Genomic DNA, 20,878 nt, shown 5'->3' with positions numbered 1-20,878 from the left:
TTTGCACCAATGCCAAAGTACTCAGTGCTGAATCAGAGCAGCTTGGCTCTGAGACTTATCTGAGGGCGGCTTCCATGAGGACAACCTTCAGCCTAATGTCTCTGTCCTTTTAAGTGCAGGATCTGAAGTCTGGACAGATATGGCATTTGTCCCCTCACATGAGTTTCCCCCAAGCACTTTAAGCAGCTGGAGTGCAGCTTACTAACAGTCATAGGTTTGCAACAGCTCTGCCAACCATGATTTTGAAGCTATGACGACAATTCCCTTTGATTGTTACTGGAAAAGCATATGGCTGTTGGTGGATGGATTGAGAGTGAACTTTGTGCCACTTGCATTCTAGTCTTCCGTCTACATCCTTAATTAAACATAGTTTGTCAGTAAACATGACAGAGATCTTTGTTACTTTGAGGGAGGGCATGGTAATTTGGGGCCAGAGTGATGAGTGCAGCCATTATGTGACTATATTGTTCTTCCTTGGCTTTGCTTTTGGATGTTTTGCCCTTCTAGGCCAAGCAGCTGAAAACTTGGAATATTTCAAATTTTTATTTATTTATTTTTGGCAAGTGAGACAGTTTTGTTGCTTTAATTCCCTGGAAGAGTTTTTCTGACATGGGGAAACTAGAGAGACAAGGTGGGTAAGATAATATCTTTTATGGGATCAACTTCTGTTGGTGAAAGAGACAAACTGTTAAGCTTACAACAGAAGTCTTCCTCAGATCTGGGAAAGGTACTCAGAGTGTCATTGCTAAATACAAGCTGAACAGATTGTTAAGCATAAGAAGTTAATGTATGTTGCAAGAGACCATTCAAGGTGAAGTGGGCAGTCAACAACTCTGCAGTCATAAGATAAAGTAGGGTTTCTGGGTTACAGATTGCTGTAATGAGCCATCAATCTACTGTCCTTATTGAGTCCATGATTTTTAGTGTCTAGCAAAGTTATTAATTCAAACTCCTAGGCTCATCTTTTGAAGGTGTTGTGCAGGTTTACTTTGAGGATGAGGACTGAGAGGCCAGATAGACTCATAGAATCATAGAATATCAGGGTTGGAAGGGACCTCAGGAGGTCATCTAGTCCAACCCCCTGCTCAAAGCAGGACAGATCTCCAACTAAATCATCCCAGCCAGGGCTTTGTCAAGCCTGACCTTAAAAATATCTAAGGAAGGAGATTCCACCACCTCCCTAGGTAACGCATTCCAGTGTTTCACCACCCTCCTAGTGAAAAAGTTTTTCCTAATATCCAATCTAAACCTCCCCCACTGCAACTTGAGACGATTACTCCTTGTTCTGTCATCAGCTACCACTGAGAACAGTCTAGATCCATCCTCTTTGGAACCCCCTTTCAGGTAGTTGAAAGCAGCTATCAAATCCCCCCTCATTCTTCTCTTCCGCAGACTAAACAATCCCAGTTCCCTCAGCTTCTCCTCATAAGTCATGTGTTCCAGACCCCTAATCATTTTTGTTGCCCTTCACTGGACTCTCTCCAATTTCTCCACATCCTTCTTGTAGTGTGGGACCCCAAAACTGGACACAGTACTCCAGATGAGGCCTCACCAATGTCCAATAGAGGGGAACAATCACGTCCCTCGATCTGCTGGCAATGCCCCTACTTATACAACCCAAAATGCCATTGGCCTTCTTGGCAACAACGGCACACTGTTGACTCATATCCAGCTTCTCATCCACTGTCACCCCTAGGTCCTTTTCTGCAGAACTGCTGCCGAGACATTCGATCCCTAGTCTGTAGCGGTACATGGGGTTCTTCCGTCCTAAGTGCAGGACTCTATACATACAGAGTGTCACGGAGTGTCACTGTCACATAGTAGTACAGGACCCATTGTTGGGGAAAAAATTAAGGAAATTTTTTAAAAAATCAAGACTTTTGCATTTTCAAAAATAATCCAATTTTGGAAACTTAACTGCAAAATGTCCCTTGAACCCAAAAAATAATGATTTTATCATTCTAATTTCTTACAGAAACAAATTAATTTTCATTATGCATTTTAAAATATGAAAAATGTTGCATTTTGGATTTTTTGCAGTATTTGCAAAAAGCACATGGGTGCTTTCAAGGAATCATCCAGAGAACAACTTGAGGACCCATTCTTCACTGAAAGAAGAGAAACAAGTATTAGCCAACATCCTCAGCCAAAGTAGACACAACCCAGGAGGTACATACCTATGGACTCACCCCTCGTCAAGGAAGCCTAGTAACAACTTGTGAAATAGCTCCCTAGTCAGCTACTTCAAATTTTCTGGACTCTGGGGGACTTACTTTATTCTGGTAGGTAAAAGTCAAGAAGTGGTCAAGAAATTTGAATTGTGTGTGTGATCTAAAGATCACAAATTTAAAAAAACATACCACTAAGGAGAAAATAAGAACGCTGTAGGGCTAGCTAGGGGATAGAAGGGTTCAGGCTAAGAGGTAGCAATCAGACTTTGCATTCAGTCCGGTATCTTTTAAGTGGGCAAGTGACAACATGTTTTGTGTTAAAACACAAGTGAGCAGAATCCACCACAGTGAAACCAGCATGATTAAGATGGTGCTGGATAAGAGTAATACAGGACATGTAATTTTTTAGGCTGAGAGGGCAGGATTTACAGTGCAGTTTTATTCTAGAAAAGTGACATGGTAAGAAGAGCTTTGAAAGATTCCACACTTGTTATTTCTCAGGGATTATCCATCAAATTCATGCAGTTTACAAGTAGAAACTATTTTTTTCGAACTGCCAACACTGCAAACTCAGACTGGAAATTGAAAGTGACACTAGGTTCTTTTTGGCTTTGATATCACCAATAATAAAGGTTAAATGGACCACAATTGTCATTTTAAATCTAAATTTCTTAAAGACAGACATACTCCTCATTTAGGACTGAAATTTTAATATAGTAATATAGAAATGAATCTGAAAGTTTCTTAGGTGAAAAACATTTCCCCTCCTCTCTAGGTTTAGTTAACTCAAAGTCAGCCAAATGGATGTTCACAATGATCCAAAAATGCTTCTCGGCTGAGATCTAGCATGAGAAATTTCAATCCAAGAAGATTCTGGGAAAAGTTATATGCAACTGAAAATATGGGTTTAGCACAGTGTCTCAATAATCTGATCAAAAACCTAGTTTTATGGAGGATATATCATTACCCGTGTTGTAAGCTGGTACTGTAGATGCTCTAAAGCTGAGAGTCGATGCTGTGCTTCATTGGCAAGCTCTTTAGGATACAGAGCACCATAGACAGTATGGACAGGGCACTGTTTAGAGCTAATGTAATGCTGAAGTCCTAAAAAGGAGAGAAAATAAATTATGAAGAGGGAATTTTCTATATTGTCACTCTTAACTAAAAGAAAATTTCCCCTTCATTTAGTTACAGAACATGTCAGCCTCTCATTGCATAGGGACACAAAGCCGTGTCAGAACTGGCCTAGAAATATCTTTTCCTACAGGTGATTTTTTTCAACCCTTTTTCCAGTAGAATTAAAATCTCTACAATGAAATTCTCTCACATGACCTCAAAATTCATCTTAAGTTTATTTGATGATAAGGTTATTCTGCTTTCTTCTCCTCTTCCATGAGAATCAAACAATGATTCCATAAGACGAATAACCTCTTTATAAATACAGAAACAAATTTTCACTCTTATACAAAGTTCCCACTGACACTTTAGCACTAGGCTGGTCTTTACTGAATATCTCCATATCCAAGAGTTACTGACTGGCAAACTCTTTGTCATGTTTTAGCCCAACACCTTCTGCATTAGGGACAAACTTGTTTTCAACCACTAGCACAGGGGTGGGCAAACTATGGCCTGTGGGCCGGATCCGGCCCGTGAGCCATTTTAAGCCGACCTGCGAGCTCCCACTGGGGATTGGGGTTTGGGGCTTGGCCCTCTCTGGCACTCCAGCCGGAGAGCAGGGTTGGGGGCTGCTCCATGCAGCTCCCGGAAGCCGCAGCATGGCCCCCCTCTGGCTCCTGTGTGCTCCAATGGTCCCGCTCCAATGGCCCCCTCTGGCGCTCCAAAAGGAGCTGCAGGAGCAGTGCCTGCAGACAGGGCAGCATGCAGAGCCACCTGGCTGTGCCTCCACGTAGGAGCCAGAGAAGGGACATGACGCTGCTACCGGGAGCTGCTTGAGGTAAGCGTTGCTCGGAGCCTGCACCCCTGAGCCTCTCCCCATGCCCCAACTCCCTGCAGCGCTGATCCCACTCCCACCCTCCAAACCCCTCAATCCCAGCCCGGAGCACCCTCCTGCACCCCAAACCCCTCATTCCCAGCCTCACCCCAGAGCCCGCACCCCTAGCTGGACCCTGCACCCCTTCCCGTACTCCAACCCCCTGCCCCAGCCGTGATCCCCCTCCTGCCCTCCAAACCCCTCGATTCCAGCCCAGAGCATCCTCCTGCACCCCAAACCCCTCATCCCCAGCCCCACCCCAGAGTTCACACCCCCCAGCTGAAGCCCTCACTCTCCCTCCCCCCACACCCGACTCCCCCACCCCAGCCCGGAGCCTCTTCCTGCACCCTGAACTCCTAATTTCTGGCCCTACCTCAGAGCCCCCACCCCCAGCCAGAGCCCTCATCCCCTCCCACACTCCAACCCCAATTTTCTGAGTATTCATGGCCCACCATACAATTTCTATTCCCAGATGTGGCCCTTGGGCCAAAAAGTTTGCCCACCCCTGCACTAGCACCTAATTCTCACATTAGGAACAGAAATGCACTGTCTTAAGGATCAGCCTATTCCCCGCACTTTACTTTCACATTAGGCCTTGTCCACACTACAGGGGAAATTCAATCTAAGCTATGCAATTTGAGTTACATGAATAGCGTAACTCAAATCGACATAGCTTAGATCTACTTACCACAAGGTCCACACTATGCGATGTTGATGGGAGACGCTCTCCCATCAACTCCCCCTACTCTTCTTGATCCGGTGGAGTCGACGGGAGAGCAATCTGCATTGATTTAGCGAGTCTTCACTAGACCCGTTAAATTGACCACCGATGCATCAATCGTCACTCATTGATCCACCGGTAAGTATGGACAAACCCATCTGGCTCTCTCCGTCTCAAATCCCTGTGATTTACTCTCCCATCAGGAATAAAAGCCTTATATAGAATGAATTTACCTTTCTTTGATACTTCACCAAGTTCTGCTCGAAGTTTGTTTCCCATTTCAATTAGTTGCTGCTTTTCTTGGCTCAGAATAGTGATCTTTCTCACTGCTTCCTTCAGTTTATTCTGCATTTCCTGTGTGGAGCAATTCATACACTGCTGGGGGCCATCGCCTGACCCCACCCCTGATAATTGTTGTCTGAGATCTACAATCTCTTCTTGAAGCCCTTTAATCACTGCATCCTGAAAGGGAAAGAGACAGCATAAAAGTTCCGTTAATTTAAGGATAAGGGTAGGATACAAACTATTTTACTTAGAAGTTGGTTGTCCCTGCCCACCAAAAAAACAACAACAACAAAACAAAACAGTTGAATGGTAACACTTTCAACTGAAGCCAATACTGGAGCCCATTTTTGGTATTTCCATTAGCAACGTAGACTACGGTGTAAATTCAACCAGGGCCCAAATAATCATCTTTTGACCCCTTTCGCTGTGGGGGTTAAAGAGGCCAGAGTCTGCCACAGGGTCTTAGTGGTCTCTTGTATTGTTTTAATAAGGGAAAGCGCTACCCTGGTGGGGACCGTGAGGGATAAGATGTCCACCGTAGGGTCTGAGACCTCAGTAACCTCCTCCATCTGGAGCCCCAGATTCTGGGCCACTCTTCTGAGGAGCTCCTGGTGGGCTCTACTATCAGCTGGGGCAGGCGCCAAGGATGTTCCTGCCACTGCCTCATTGGGTGAGGAAGAGGAGGAGACTTGGGCTGGTAAGGGACCTTCCTGTTTGTCTGGCTTCCCGGACTCAATGCGCGCCCAGTCGTTGGTATCTGCGCCCATCTTGGTGCCAACCACTGTGCCATCTGCGGTGCCGACTGCAGATCCGGTAGCGGTGCTGACGTCAGCACCGCGAGAGAGCTCTCTGGCCTGGGACGGGACTCATCCATCTGGGGCGACTGAAAGAGATTGCCGTGAAAAGGACACCTGGGACTGGTGGTATGCCCATGGGGTCCAAAAGGGCCACTGCGCTGGCCACGGCATGGGTGGGAAGGATTGTCCCATTTCCGACCTCTGAAGATGCCATTCTGCTCAGTGCTGGCTCTTTCTAGATATATAAGACTCCGCTTCTGACTCTGAAGCTGAGGAGTCCAAGTGCGGAGACCATGGTGGCGGGGTGCCTGACGGTGCCGGGGATTGGTGCCAGGGGGAGGCGAGTGGTGCTGCATCATCTCTGGCTTGCCTCTTGATGGCAGCAGAGGTCTTCGCTGTGCCAGAGGCTTTGGGACTGATGACCTCTCGCGTTGGTCGGGAGAGCGCAGGCCCGTTAGAGGTATGAGGTCTGTGGCTGCCTCAAAGATCTCTGGCGTGGAGGGGAGTTCTAAGTCCTCCACTTGATCCTCTTCCACTGGTGCTGGATCAATGGACCCTTCTGCAGGCCCGGAGTCAATGGTACTGCATCAGGCACGGACAAGACAGAGTGGCCTGGCTTGGGTCGCACTCCGCTAGCAGGCTCATGCTCAGTTATTCAAGCAGGTGAGCGCCCTCTGTCTGTCTACCTGTGCTTTTTGAGAGGCACCGGCAACTGCGAGCAGTGCTGGGTTTCCGCATGCAAGGAAGTCTTCGGTGCTAGGGAGTGATGATGCTGAGGGTCTCTGACCCCAGAGTCCTTCCTCAGTGCCACAGCATCCCTGATTGAAGCTGGTGGACTAAGCACTGATGCCAAAGTACCCGGTGCTGGGTCCATGGGGCTCGACTCTGCAGCCACAGGGCTGCCTCCATCAGCAACAGTTTTAGCCTGTTGTCTCTTTCCTTCTTAGTGCAGTGGCAGAATCCTCTGCAAATCTTACACCTATCAGTCTGCTGCAATTCCCCCAGGCACTTTTAGCAGGATGTGTGTGGGTCGCTCTTTGGCATCAGCTTTTGGCAGACCCTATAAGGCTTAATCCCCTGGGACCAAGGCATGCCCTGGCCCCGGGCAGGGGAAGGGAACAGGGAAGAGATCCCCAGCTAACAAGGGGAGGGGGTTCAAACATTACACTACACTCTACTAAAAACTATTAACTAACTATTGAAACTATTTACAGGTAGGAACTACGAGTACACTAGAGGATTGTTCGAAAACGAAAGAGAAAAGAACACTCCAACGACCATCACTGACGGTAAGAAGGAACCGGAGAGGCGGCAGGTCGGCAGGGCTCTATATGCAGTGCCATGAAGGTGCGACTCCAGGGGGCGCCTGAGCCAACCCAACAGGTACCGTTAGGGGAAAAACTTTCTAGCGACTGTACACGCAGTGCACATACACCTACTTGGAATCGACATGAGCAAGTACTCGAAGAACTGACACACAGAAAGAGAGTGATTTTCTCAAGCTTTGCACATAGCATGTGAGTGGGAGAGTTAGGAATAGAACTCAGAAATTCCGTGCTCCTAACACCCATGCCAATTCCATTATTTTGAGATCCCAAAGAAGAGGAATGAGGGGGTGGGATGAGAGAAGGCAATGAAAAAGATGAAGGAAAAAATACCCCAAGGGTAGAAGGAAACAGAAAGAACCACCAAAGGAGAGACCCACTGGTATGCAGATGGATGGGCAGATACCTCTTACATGTGGAACTCCATCCTAACCTGGAGCAGTGGATTTCCTCTTTCTCCGAAGAAAACATTTTACCCCATAAAGTCTATTACTGTTAGTGTGCCACCCAAGAACTGCTGTTATTTAATTGTACGAAATGTAAATCTAAATAAAAAATTACTGCTGTAGCACTGTGTGTGGAATTCACATCTGCTCACTGTGACATTCTGTATCTCGGGGGAACACCCAGCACCCCCATGTTCATCCTTATAATATAATTGTGCGGTATATAATGCAAAGTTTTCAGGTCAGGTGTCTTCGGAAGCCTCATGATGTACTGAGCATTGTTGTTATGGTAATGTTATAGGTTGAAATTTCATGTATGTAGTTATGAGGCTGAAAATGTGTCCTTGTGGCTTAAAGCAAGCCCAGGCAAAAACTCTCCAGAAGCAGAGGGACAGTTCACACCTCATCAGGGCATGTATGGGACAAACCCAGCCCAGCCTCACAGGAACAAAGGACACTGGCCTAGGCAACAACAAAGGACCTGTTGGACTTTCGAGTGAGTCACCCTCCTTTCTTTGGTCAGTTTGGGACTGTGATGAGGTAATGCTCACCTGACTCTGAAGGGGGGGGGGCGCAAAGCCAAGAGGGAAGAAACAACATGATAAAAGGGAGAGACGTTTGCTTTGCTCTTTCTCTCTCTTCCACCTCCATCTATAGACATCACCACCCAGCAACTGAAGCATTGATCAAAGGGGAGAGCCTGGCTGAAGGGCAATCAGCCAGCCTGTGGTGAGAAGCATCTAGGTTTGTAAGGGCATTGACAGTGTTAAGATCAGCTTAGCCCTGGTCTACACTAGGACTTTAGGTCGAATTTAGCAGCGTTAAATCGATGTAAACCTGCACCCGTCCACACGATGAAGCCCTTTATTTCGACTTAAAGGGCTCTTAAAATCAATTTCCTTACTCCACCTCTGACAAGTGGATTAGCGCTTAAATCAGCCTTGCTGGGTCGAATTTGGGGTACTGTGGACACAATTCGACGGTATTGGCCTCTGGGAGCTATCCCAGAGTGCTCCATTGTGACCGCTCTGGACAGCACTCTCAACTCAGATGCCCTGGCCAGGTAGACAGGAAAAGAACTGCGAACTTTTGAATCTCATTTCCTGTTTGGCCAGCGTGGCAAGCTGCAGGTGACCATGCAGAGCTCATCAGCAGAGGTGACCATGATGGAGTCCCAGAATCGCAAAAGAGCTCCAGCATGGACTGAATGGGAGGTACGGGATCTGATCACTGTATGGGGAGAGGAATCCGTGCTATCAGAACTCCGTTCCAGTTTTCAAAATGCCAAAACCTTTGTCAAAATCTCCCAGGGCATGAAGGACAGAGGCCATAACAGGGACCTGAACCAGTGCTGCGTGAAACTTAAGGAGCTGAGGCAAGCCTACCAGAAAACCAGAGAGGCCACTCCGAGTTAGAGCCCCAAACATGCCGCTTCTATGATGAGCTGCATGCCATTTTAGGGGGTTCAGCCACCACTACCCCAGCCGTGTTGTTTGACTCCTTCAACGGAGATGGAGGCAACACAGAAGCAGGTTTTGGGGATGAAGAAGATGATGATGATGATGAGGTTGTAGATAGCTCACAGCAAGCAAGCGGAGAAACCGGTTTTCCCGACAGCCAGGAACTGTTTCTCACTCTGGACCTGGAGCCAGTACCCCCCGAACCCACCCAAGGCTGCCTCCTGGACCCAGCAGGTGGAGAAGGGACCTCCAGTGAGTGTACCTTTTAAAATACTATACATGGTTTAAAAGCAAGCATGTGAAAGGATTACTTTGCCCTGGCATTTGCGGCTCTCCTGGATGTATTCCCAAAGCCTTTGCAAAAGGTTTCTGGGGAGGGCAGCCTTATTGCGTCCTTCATGGTAGGACGCTTTACCACTCCAGGCCAGTAACATGTACTTGGGAATCATTGTACAACAAAGCATTGCAGTGTATGTTTGCTGGCGTTCAAACAACATCCGTTCTTTATCTCTCTGTGTTATCCTCAGGAGAGTGAGATATCATTCATGGTCACCTGGTTGAAATAGTGCTTTTCTTCAGGGGACACTCAGAGGAACCCGTTCCTGCTGGGCTGTTCGCCTGTGGCTGAACAGAAATGTTTCCCGCTGTTAGCCATGGGGAGAGGGGAGGGTTGAGGGGGTAGCCACGCGGTGGTGGGAGGCAAAATGCGACCTTGTAATGAAAGCACATGTGCCATGTATGTAATGTTAACAACAAGGTTTACCCTGAAAGAGTGTAGCCACTGTTTTATAAAATGTGTCTTTTTAAATACCGCTGTCCCTTTTTTTTCCTGCACCAGCTGCATGTGTTTCAATGATCACAGGATCTTCTCCTTCCCAGAGGCTAGTGAAGATTAGAAAGAAAAAAAACGCACTCGTGATGAAATGTTCTCTGAGTTCATGCTGTCCTCCCACACTGACAGAGCACAGACGAATGCGTGGAGGCAAATAATGTCAGAGTGCAGGAAAGCACAAAATGACCGGGAGGAGAGGTGGCGGGCTGAAGAGAGTAAGTTGTGGACTGAAGAGAGTAGGCGGCGGGCTGAAGCTCAAATGTGGTGGCAGCGTGATGAGAGGAGGCAGGATTCAATGCTGAGGCTGCTGGAGGACCAAACCAGTATGCTCCAATGTATGGTTGAGCTGCAGCAAAGGCAGCTGGAGCACAGACTGCCACTACAGACCCTGTGTAACCAACCACCCTCCTCCCCAAGTTCCATAGCCTCCACACCGAGAAGCCCAAGAACGCGGTGGGAGGGCCACCGGCCAACCAGCCACTCCACCACAGAGGATTGCCCAAAAAAAAGAAGGCTGGCATTCAATAAATTTTAAAGTTGTAAACTTTTAAAGTGCTCTGTGGCATTTTCCTTCCCTCCTCTACCACCCCTCCTGGGCTACCTTGGTAGTCATCCCCCTATTTGTGTGATGAATAAATAAAGAATGCATGAATGTGAAGCAACAATGACTTTATTGCCTCTGCAAGCAATGATTGAAGGGAGGAGGGGAGGGTGGTTAGCTTACAGGGAAGTAGAGTGAACCAAGGGGCGGGGGGTTTCATCAAGGAGAAACAAACAGAACTTTCACACCTTAGCCTGGCCAGTCATGAAACTGGTTTTCAAAGCTTCTTTGATGCGTGCTGCGCCCTCCTGTGCTCTTCTAACCACCCTGGTGTCTGGCTGCGTGTAACCAGAAGCCAGGCGATTTGCCTCAACCTCCCAGCCCGCCATAAATGTCTCCCCCTTACTCTCACAGATATTGTGGAGCACACAGCAAGCAGTAATAACAGTGGGAGTATTGGTTTCGCTGAGGTCTAAGCAAGTCAGTAAACTGCGCCAGCGTGCCTTTAAACATCCAAATGCACGTTCTACCACCATGCTGCACTTGCTCAGCCTGTAGTTGAACAGCTCCTGACTACTGTCCAGGCTGCCTATGTACGGCTTCATGAGCCATGGCATTAAGGGGTAGGCTGGGTCCCCAAGGATACATATAGGCATTTCAACATTCCCAACAGTTATTTTCTGGTCTGGGAATAAAGTCCCTTCCTGCAGCTTTGAAACAGACCAGAGTTCCTGAAGATGCGAGCGTCATGTACCTTTCCCGGCCATCCCACGTTGATGTTGGTGAAACATCCCTTGTGGTCCACCAGAGCTTGCAGCACTATTGAAAAGTACCCCTTGTGGTTTATGTACTCACCGGCTTGGTGCTCCGGTGCCAAGATAGGGATATAGTTTCCGTCTATGGCCCCACCACAGTTAGGGAATCCCATTGCAGCAAAGCCATCCACTATGACCTGCACATTTCCCAGGGTCACTACCCTTGATATCAGCAGATCTTTGATTGCGTGGGCTACTTGCATCACAGCAGCCCCCACAGTAGATTTGCCCACTCCAAATTGATTCCCAACTGACCGGTAGCTGCCTGGCGTTGCAAGCTTCCACAGGGCTATCGCCACTCGCTTCTCAACTGTGAGGGCTGCTCTCATCTTGGTATTCATGCGCTTCAGGGCAGGGGAAAGCAAGTCACAAAGTTCCATGAAAGTGCCCTTACGCATGCGAAAGTTTCGCACCCACTGGGAATCATCCCAGACCTGCAACACTATGTGGTCCCACCAGTCTGTGCTTGTTTCCCGAGCCCAGAATCGGAGTTCCACAGCACCATGATGCATGCATTGGCAGGGCCCATGCTTTCAGAAAAATCTGTGTCTATGTCCTGATCACTCACGTGACCGCGCTGACGTCGCCTCCTCGCCCGGTATCACTCTGCCAGGTTCTGGTACTGCATATACTGCTGGATAATGTGTGTGGTGTTTAATGTGCTCCTAATTGCCAAAGTGAGCTGAGCGGCCTCCATGCTTGCCTTGGTATGGTGTCCGCACAGAAAAAAGGCGCGGAACGATTGTCTGCTGTTGCTCTGACGGAGGGAGGGGCGACAGATGACACGGCTTACAGGGTTGGCTTCAGGGAGCTAAAAATCAACAAAAGGGGTGGCTTTACATCAAGGAGTATTTCAGGCAGGAGTTCACAGAGGGTTCCAATTAAAAATGGTGCACCTAAGTTATTGTTCTTATTGGAACAAGGAGGTTAGTCTGGCCTCTGATTGATACATGGCTAGATTTACCTTGCTGCACCTTCTCTGTGAGTGACTGCAGTGTGACCTAGAGGAATGAGTCCCCTAGACGGGGGAGGGGGGAAGCAAATGAGTACAAAACAAATCTGGTCTATTTCTTGTTTTGATCCACTCCATCTATCTTTTACATCTTTGGCTGGCAGCAGATGGTGCAGAAGGACTGCATGCCATCCACATCTCATGGCTGCCCAGCAGAAGATGATGCAATAGGTCTGTTAGCAATCCGTATCGCCTGCCTGCTCACCATAAGACAGTTCAATAGGACTGACTGCAGGAGAATGACCTGGTCAAGTCACTCCAAATTTAGTCCCTGCGCCCATGTCTGCCCAGGCGCTCCTGGCCGACGTGGCCAGGAGCACCTCGGACATGACGATGACGGCTACCAGTCGTATTGCACTGTCTGCTGCCACAAGGCAAGGGGTTGCTGCTACTTTGTAGCAATGCAGTACCGCGTCTGCCAGCACCCAGGAGACATCCGGTGACGGTTACCTGAGTGGGCTCCATGCTTGCCGTGGTATGGCGTCTGCACAGGTAACTCAGGAAAAAAGACGCGAAACGATTGTCTGCCCTTGCTTTTATGGAGGGAGGGAGGGAACGGGGGCCTGACGATATGTACCCAGAACCACCCACGACAATGTTTTAGCCCCATCAGGCATTGGGATCTCAACCCAGAATTCCAATGGGCAGCGGAGACTGCGGGAACTGTGGGATAGCCACCCACAGTGTAACGCTCCGGAAGTCAACTCTAGCCACGGTACTGTGGAAGCACTCCGCCGAGTTAATGCACTTAATGCACTTAGAGCATTTTCTGTGGGGACACACACACTCGAATATATAAAACCGATTTCTAAAAAACCGACTTCTATAAATTTGACCTAATTCCGTAGTGTAGACATACCCTGAGAATGCGTTTTGCTTTTATTTCATTTGACCAAATCTGACTTGTTATGTTTTGACTTATAATCACTTAAAATCTGTCTTTATAGTTAATAAATCTGTTTGTTTATTCTATCTGGAACAGTGCGTTTGGTTTGAAGCATGTCAGAGACTGCCCTTGGAAGAACAAGTCTGGTACATATCAATTTCTTTGTTAAATTGATGAACTCATATAAGCTTGTAACGTCCAGTGGGCATAACTGGACACTGCAAGATGGAGGTTCCTAGGGTTGTATCTGGGACCGGAGGTATTGGCTAGTGTAATTTGATTGCACAATCCAAGGAGCAGCTTACATGCCAGAGGCTGTGTGTGAACAGCCCAGGAGTGGTGGTTCTCACAGCAGAGCAGGGTAAGGCTGGCTCCCAGAGTCAAGGATTGGAGTGACCTAGCAGATCACCAGTCCAGATAACACCAGAGGGGAATGTCACACTCACCCTGTGCTATTTGTATCCAAATAATCGCTACTGTTTGTCTATATGGATTGTAAACTCCTTGAAGCAGAAGCCTCACTGTCTACGCTTTATATACAGTACTAAGCACAATGTTAGTGATCAACAAATAATAAAAATTAAATAGATAGCTACCGTCAACAAATATTCTTGGTAGATTGTGGGGAACTCTGCCAAACACTGATGAGGTCCAGCACCTCGCCATTGCTCCATACTGGTGATCGCCTGGCGTGTGGAGGCACGGTCACCTGGAAAGATGTGCTGAGAGCACTCCACGCCTGGCTGAGCAAACAGGAAGGGGATTTTCAAAATTCCCAGAGAATTTAAAGGGCGGGTCTGACGATTGGTCACCTGAGGGCAGGGCAGTAGAGTTCAAAGTGATGACCAGAGTGGCTAGAACAGGCATTGTGGGATACTTCTGGAGGCCGATCAGAGCGCACTAACAGAGCAGGGCGTCCACACTGGCGCCACAGCGCTCCAGCAGGGGCGCAGCAAATGTTATTCCACTGGCTGAGTTGGAGTACCAGGAGCGCTCTATGTGCCTTGCCAGTGTGGATGCATCGTGAGTTAGAGCGCACTGGGCTGCTTTAATGCGCTCTAACTCACAAGTGTAGCCATGCCCTTAGTCTTTTAAAGCAACTAAACAGGTGAATCAATTTATAACCATAAAACTGAGGAAAACTGCTATTATTTCAAAGACAACACTGTTTAATATCCCTTGGATACTGAGGGTTCTGAAGAAGAATGAACATCCAAATGTTTCTGTTGATCACACTGAACAGGCTCTGATTATCCCAAGTGATATTTGACAATCTCCTTTTTTGGCTGTAAATTATGAATTGTTATCACTCAATCCTATTAGATTGAAAGGAACATTTACTTTCGTACAGCAACTCTGGTTCTTTGAGATGTTGTAGTCATTATGGATCCCATTGTAAGTGTGTATGCATCCCATGCACACAAGCTCAGAATCTTTTCCCGAGCAATATCTGGAAAGGTCACACATTTGCCCTGTGACTCCTCATGCTCCCCTGCAAGAGCATAAAGGGTGGTGCACCCCCGACCCTCACTCAGTTCCATTGCTACTGGAAGCCATTTCAGCTGAGGAATCCAAGAATGAGGAGGGAGGGCGGGTCATGGGATCCACACTGACTACAACATCTCAAAGAACCACAGTTATTGTAGGGTAAGTAACTGTTCAGTCTTCTTCAAGTATGTGACAGTGTGGCTCCCACTGTAGGTGACTGGCAAGCAGTATCCTCTTTAGGGTGGCAGGCAAGAGATGTATCCACTGCACCAGTTGAATAAAGATTGGAATACAGCTCTCCAGTCAAGTCCTGTGTGTAATGCTTGACAAATAAAGAGTGGGTTGCTCCACAAAGCAGCTTTGCAAATTTCCAATATTGGTATGTTGTGGAAGCACGAAGATACCGCTTGAGCTCTGGTGCACTGAGCTTGAAAGGTCAATGGGAGACGTATATCATCCAGCTGATAGCAAAGAGAGCTAAGTGTGGTTCATTTTGAAAGCCTTAGGGAAAGCCTTTAGACTGGCCAGCAATAACCACAAAAGACATGGGCACATTCTGAAAGGCTTGGTCCTGTCCATATAGTATTGAACAGCCCTGGATGTGAACTTTCTTCTCCCCTTATGTGGAATGTGGCTTTGGAAAAGAATACACTTAGGCTGAAGGATTGGTCCAAGTGGAATTCCAAAACCACCTTGGGGAGGAATTTTGCACCATGTCTCAGGACCACTTTATCTCAGTGAAATATGGTATATGGGGATTCTGCCATGAGTGCTTGGAGCTCTCCAACTCTTCTGGATGAAGCAATGGAAACCAGGAATACCATTTTGAGATTAGGATGATGAATGGAGTACTCTGCATCAAAGGGGGACTTCATAAACCTATGAAACATAGCACTGCGGTCCCATGCTGGAACAGAGTCCTTAACCAATGGGTATGTATGCAAAAGGCCTTAAGGAACTTGTATACCATTAGATGGGAGAAGATGGAGAGTGATTGTATCTGTGGATAGTATGCCAATATTGCTGCCAGATGGACCTTAATTGAACTGAAAGAGTCCAGTGTATTTTAATTGCAGTTAGTCCAGAATCTTTGATACCAAGGCCTGCACTGGCTCTGGGCTGTTTGGGGCCACCCATATAGAGAACCTTTTCCACTTAGCAGAACAGGTTTTCCTTGAGGACAATTTCCTGCTCTAAGATCTCCTGACCATGCAAAGAACAGTTCTTTTCCATGGTGCTCAGTCAGCCAACATCCAGGCCATTAGGTAGTGACTTTAGGATTAGGTGGGAAACCTGGCCTTGATTCTGTGACAATAATTCAGGGGCAATCCGGAAGCTGAGAGTTTAAACCAATCACAAACAGCTTGCTGTGTTTGTTACTGGGACAAAGTTTCTTTGTTGTCCCAAGAAGTCCAGTTCACGTTTACACCCCAAATTATAAACTATACATTTGTATTGACCATGTGCTTTGTTTCTTCAGTATGTCCTTCACCCCAAATTAGAACCTGTACCTCTTTCTAAACCCTCTTTCTGTATGTTGATAACATGTCCTGTTCCACTGTAAGCCCTAAAAGATGTGAAATGCTTATACAACCAAAGAATGTATGGACTATGTCCACTAAATTAAAAGACTATAAGGAATATTTTTTGTTTTCTTTCTATATGATTGTTGCACTACAGAAGTGGCAAGAACTGTGCAGCACAAGGAGAAAAAGAATATTACATAGAACAGAAAGGGATCTCCTGGGTTATCTGGTATTGAAAGATATAATCACATAACCAGGGTATAACTTTGAAATATTAAGAGAAATTGCTTAAAAATAGGAGAGGGATGGAATTCCAATTAATAATGTGTGCTAATCCTGACATGCAATTTTTGAAACTGATCAAACATGAAAACCCTCCAACTCAGAGAAATATGGAAGAAATTTCTTATACACTATCGCCATCTATTGGATATCAATGGAAGCAGCAGATAAAATAAGCTGAAATCAGAGTGCCCTGACAATCAGTACCCAATAGAAAATAAGAAGATTGCCCTCATGTGGACCCCAGAGCTGAATTAATTTACAAAGAAGCTGCAGAATCCAGAAGTGCTACCAACACTCGGACCAGCTACGTGGATCGAGTTTCAGGGTTAATAGGACGAAGAAGAAACTATAAGATTTCATTTCAAAGATTGTATTTCTCTTTCTGTTCTTGAATATAAATAACTGAAAGTTCTCTTGTTGAGTCCACACTCTTTAGTGAGACCTCATGTTTTGGATTTTAGCTAATTAATGTTACATGCGTCCTCCTCTTTGTAAGCCCAAGCAAAGCGGCCTAAGAGCGATTTAAATAACAACTTTCAGCAATTGCTTTTAACATTTTAAACTTGGTTTTTCCATACCAAACTATTCAAATAGCAGGGACCTCACTCTTAAAAGAGTCTTTAAAATAAACATCCTTACTCCTTGGAATAAAAAATGTGTTAGTGGTGTTAAAGAATTGATGATTGATAAGCATAAGAAAATGTAATAAGAAATATTGATCATTTGTATTGATATATCATATAATGACCGAGCTTCAACCTTACCCTATGACAATTGCTTAAGAGACTGTATTTGTGTGTTCAGTACATACCTAGAAAATTTGATGTATGTAACCTTGACCTATACACTGTGTATATACTTATGTGTTTTTGGATGAATGAATAAACTGTTGATTAAGAACACCAAATGTCCTGATTTGAAAAATACTGTCCAAGGTAAAAATTGACCTGAAAAGAACCTAGAGTTAAAATTAATAAGCTAAGGCCTTGTCTACACTGCCACTTTACAGTGCTGAAACTTTCTCGTTCGGGGGGTGACACTTTCTCGCTCAGGGGGCTACACCTACTGGTAGCTACTCTCCTCGTTGGGGTGGTTTTTTTACAGTGCTGGGAGAGCTCTCTCCTAGGACTAGTGCCACGGCAGCACTTTAACATTCGTAGTGAAGACATACCCTAATTCTCCCTGAACTCAATAAAAATAAGTTATCCTGATTAAATTCCATCACAATAGTGACCATAAACACTTATCAAATTGGCAAATTGAGTCTGTTAGATTTTAGCTTTAAAATCTAACTGGCAACTCAGCAAATCCATAAAATTGACCCCCCCCATTTATGCTTACAATTGGAAAATATGTTATATATAAGTATAGCATTGTGACATGTCATTCCATATTCTTCATGAAAATATGCTTATGATATGAATATGACATAACTGAGATATACTTCATGCAAGATGGCTCATGTGAGATATCATTGGAAAGGTTATGATTTACTGAATGTGATTATCCAATCTGTATGCCTGTATCATTTCTGTATCTGAAGTTAGGAATATTGACTATGTATCTGTATTTCAACTATGCTACTTTGGGTGACGCCCACTGCTAACACTTCAGGTACAACAATGGAAAAGCCAGACAGGGCAGCTGGCCCATCAGCGATGGCAATGGACTGTGAAAAGCCTGGCCTTCCTGCAGACACTCCAAACTGCCACTGACTCATGGACACTGTGATACTACAGAGTCAGGTGGTCTTGTAACCCGATACTAAAACATTACCTGGGATTTCTTGTAACTTTCTACTGTAAGGGAAGAGGGTCAAGTTTGGGAAAAAAAGGATTCCCGCCTTATGTAAATCCTATTTAAGGATGGGGAGGAAGGCAAACTGGACTCCTCCTCTCCATGGCTGTCAGGCCAAGAAAAAAGACTACAGAAGCCACCTGAAGGGAATGCAAGGGGGGAGTCCAGACTGAGACAGGGGTCCAGTCTGAAAAGGAATATAACTGAAACTCTGAACCACAGAAACTTTGCAACTTGCCTGCAACAACATCTAGGGTGAGAAATACTATTTGTAACCAATTTCTTTAGTGAAACTAGCTTAGTTTGCCTTTTTGATTTCATTTGGTCAGTAATCTGCTTTGTTCTGTTTATTATCCCTTTTACCACTTAAAATCTGCCTCTTATAGTTAATAAAATTTGTTTTGTTTATTATTAAACCCAGTTTCTGTAATTTCTAACTGGGGGGGCAAGAAGTGTGCATACCTCTCTCCACATTGAGGGAGGGGGTGAATTTCATAAAATCTTTGAGTTTGTACCCCTTAAAAGGAGTGAGCACCAGAGTGTTGGAGCAAGTCCCTTAAACTGAGTCTTTCCAGAGTGATCTGCAGCTGGGTGTGGCCCTGCCTGTGTGTGTGTTAGAGGAGGTTTTAATAGCCTGGCTCAGCAAGACAGGTTAAAGGGGGCTCAAACTGGCAGAACAGGAAGAGTCAGTGGTATCTCAGCACATCAGGTGGCTTCCTAAAGGGCATAACCTATCACAAGCATAACCACTCAACATATAAAAACTAAGTTCTTGACAGCAAAACAATCTACATCAGAGGTTCTCAAACTGTGGTCCGCGGACCGAGCTCCATTCAGGTGGTCCGCAGATAGTTCCCTCTAAGGTGCGCATCTGGGCTGCCGCACACAAGAGATTGAAGGGCCACCCACCTAATTAGTGGAGCCATGAAGGTGTGGCTTCACTAATTCGGTGCCTGGACCCTGGAGAAGACGCACATGTAAGGTGAGGTGGTGGCCTTGGAGAGAATAGGGAGGGGGCAGTGGGGTGAGAAGAGGGGGTGGGTCGAATTTGGGATGTGCAGGGCTGCGGCGGCCAGAGAAAGAGGCGACTTTCCCGAGCTCCAGGGCTGCGGCTGCCGGGGAGAGACGGCCCTCCTTCCCATCCCAGCTCAGGGGCTGCCGCAGCGGAGAAGAGAGGGAGAGATCCCCCTCCTTCCCAGCCCCAGGGGCTGCTGCAGCGGAGGAGAGAGGGAGAGATCCCCCTCCTTTCCAGCCCCAGCTCGGGGGCTGCCGCAGCGGGGGAGAAAGGGAGAGACAGAGACCACCCTTTAACATTCTCTTTGTTAAGCTAAATGAGCTCCTTAAGTCTATCCATTAAGGCATGTTTTCTACTCTTTTCAGCATTTTTATGGTTCTAGCAGACAGCAAATCAAACATGAGTTTATCAAAGTGATATAGTTGTAAAAAACAGTGAATGTAGTTTTAGTTGCACATAAAAAGCATCACACATTATGAAGCATCAACATAATAGTTCTGCTTTCTTTCTAGGACTCTGGTGAGATCACACCTAAAATACTGCGTTCAATTCTATGTGTCTCATTAGAGTAAAGATATTGAAATATTTGTGGGAGTTCAGAAAAGAGCAATAAAAATTATTGGGGGATGGAAGAATCAATTTATGAGGAAAGACTAAAAGAGCTAAATCTGCATAGCTTAGACAAGCAACAACAAAAGGGGGTGGGCATGACAAAATATCTGAAAAGCATAAACATCAGGAAAGGACATGAACCAGGGACAGGACCAGACACCAGCTTGCCCCAGGATTGGAGGAATATAAAGTTGGCTTAAAGCCACCTTTATTTCCTCTCCAGTCTTGGACTGAGCACTGATTAGCCAGATGGAGGATGTCACAGGGTGTACCTGCCCTATAGCACCCCCAGCACACCAAGCCTCAGTTTTCCCATACATCATTAATAAGTTAAACAAGGCTTTACATAGCGAACAATGCCCCTTCTGAGGGGTCTAGTTTATTAAGGAAAGGCCTAATGAAAGTACAAGAAAACCTTCACCTCAGCATCCTAGCTGGGCTACAGAGCGAGTCTTAGTTCATCCGTTCCAACCAGGGGCCGCCCCTCCCCTCCAACATTGGTTCTCTTGGCTCAGTCCCTTCCCTGGAGTCAGGTCTCTTGCCTGTTATGTGGGGAGAATCTTTTGCTGGTGCCAGAGGTCTGTGGAGATCTGTCAGCTGCAGCTTAGCATATAGCTCCTAACAGGCTGGGCTTCCTGCCACTATTCAGGAGTTATCTGTCCCCCGCAGCACACCTTCCAAGCCCCTGCTTTGGTGAGTTCTCCTGCTTAGTTCTTGTGGGAGCACTTCTCCTCAGGAGCTTCCTGTCTCTAGGAACCACCTCAACTGAGCCCTGGTAATCCTTTAGCAGGCTCATTAGCCAACCAGCCACCTAGGGATTTCATTACTTCCAGGTAGATCTGAATTGGCTCATTCTCCTTTACAGGAATCTGTC

The 20,878-nt window shown here is 46.3% G+C and overlaps 1 protein-coding gene across 4 annotated transcripts in view; it reads right to left on the bottom strand.

Annotated features, from left to right (window-relative positions):
• CCDC57 (coiled-coil domain containing 57) overlaps positions 1–20,878 on the bottom strand; it is a 130,217-nt gene that overhangs the window by 42,063 nt on the left and 67,276 nt on the right. For 3 of the 4 annotated variants that reach the window (XR_012154777.1, XM_073310540.1, XM_073310541.1), the window contains exons 14-15: positions 5,116–5,344; positions 3,139–3,275 (exon numbers count right to left, since the gene is read on the bottom strand). Coding sequence is in view for 3 of the 4 variants with exons in the window: in XM_073310540.1 (XP_073166641.1) it covers positions 3,139–3,275; positions 5,116–5,344 (366 nt within the window). In the remaining variant the exon portion in view is untranslated. Of the gene's footprint in view, positions 1–3,138; positions 3,276–5,115; positions 5,345–10,730; positions 12,195–13,877; positions 14,025–20,878 lie in introns of those variants that run through there. The other variant, XM_073310543.1, reaches the window with a different exon arrangement.

This window comes from Lepidochelys kempii, chromosome 14, assembly GCF_965140265.1.
Source record: "Lepidochelys kempii isolate rLepKem1 chromosome 14, rLepKem1.hap2, whole genome shotgun sequence".
Lineage (NCBI taxonomy): Eukaryota > Metazoa > Chordata > Testudines > Cheloniidae > Lepidochelys > Lepidochelys kempii.
This window is presented reverse-complemented; position numbering and strand designations above follow the sequence as displayed.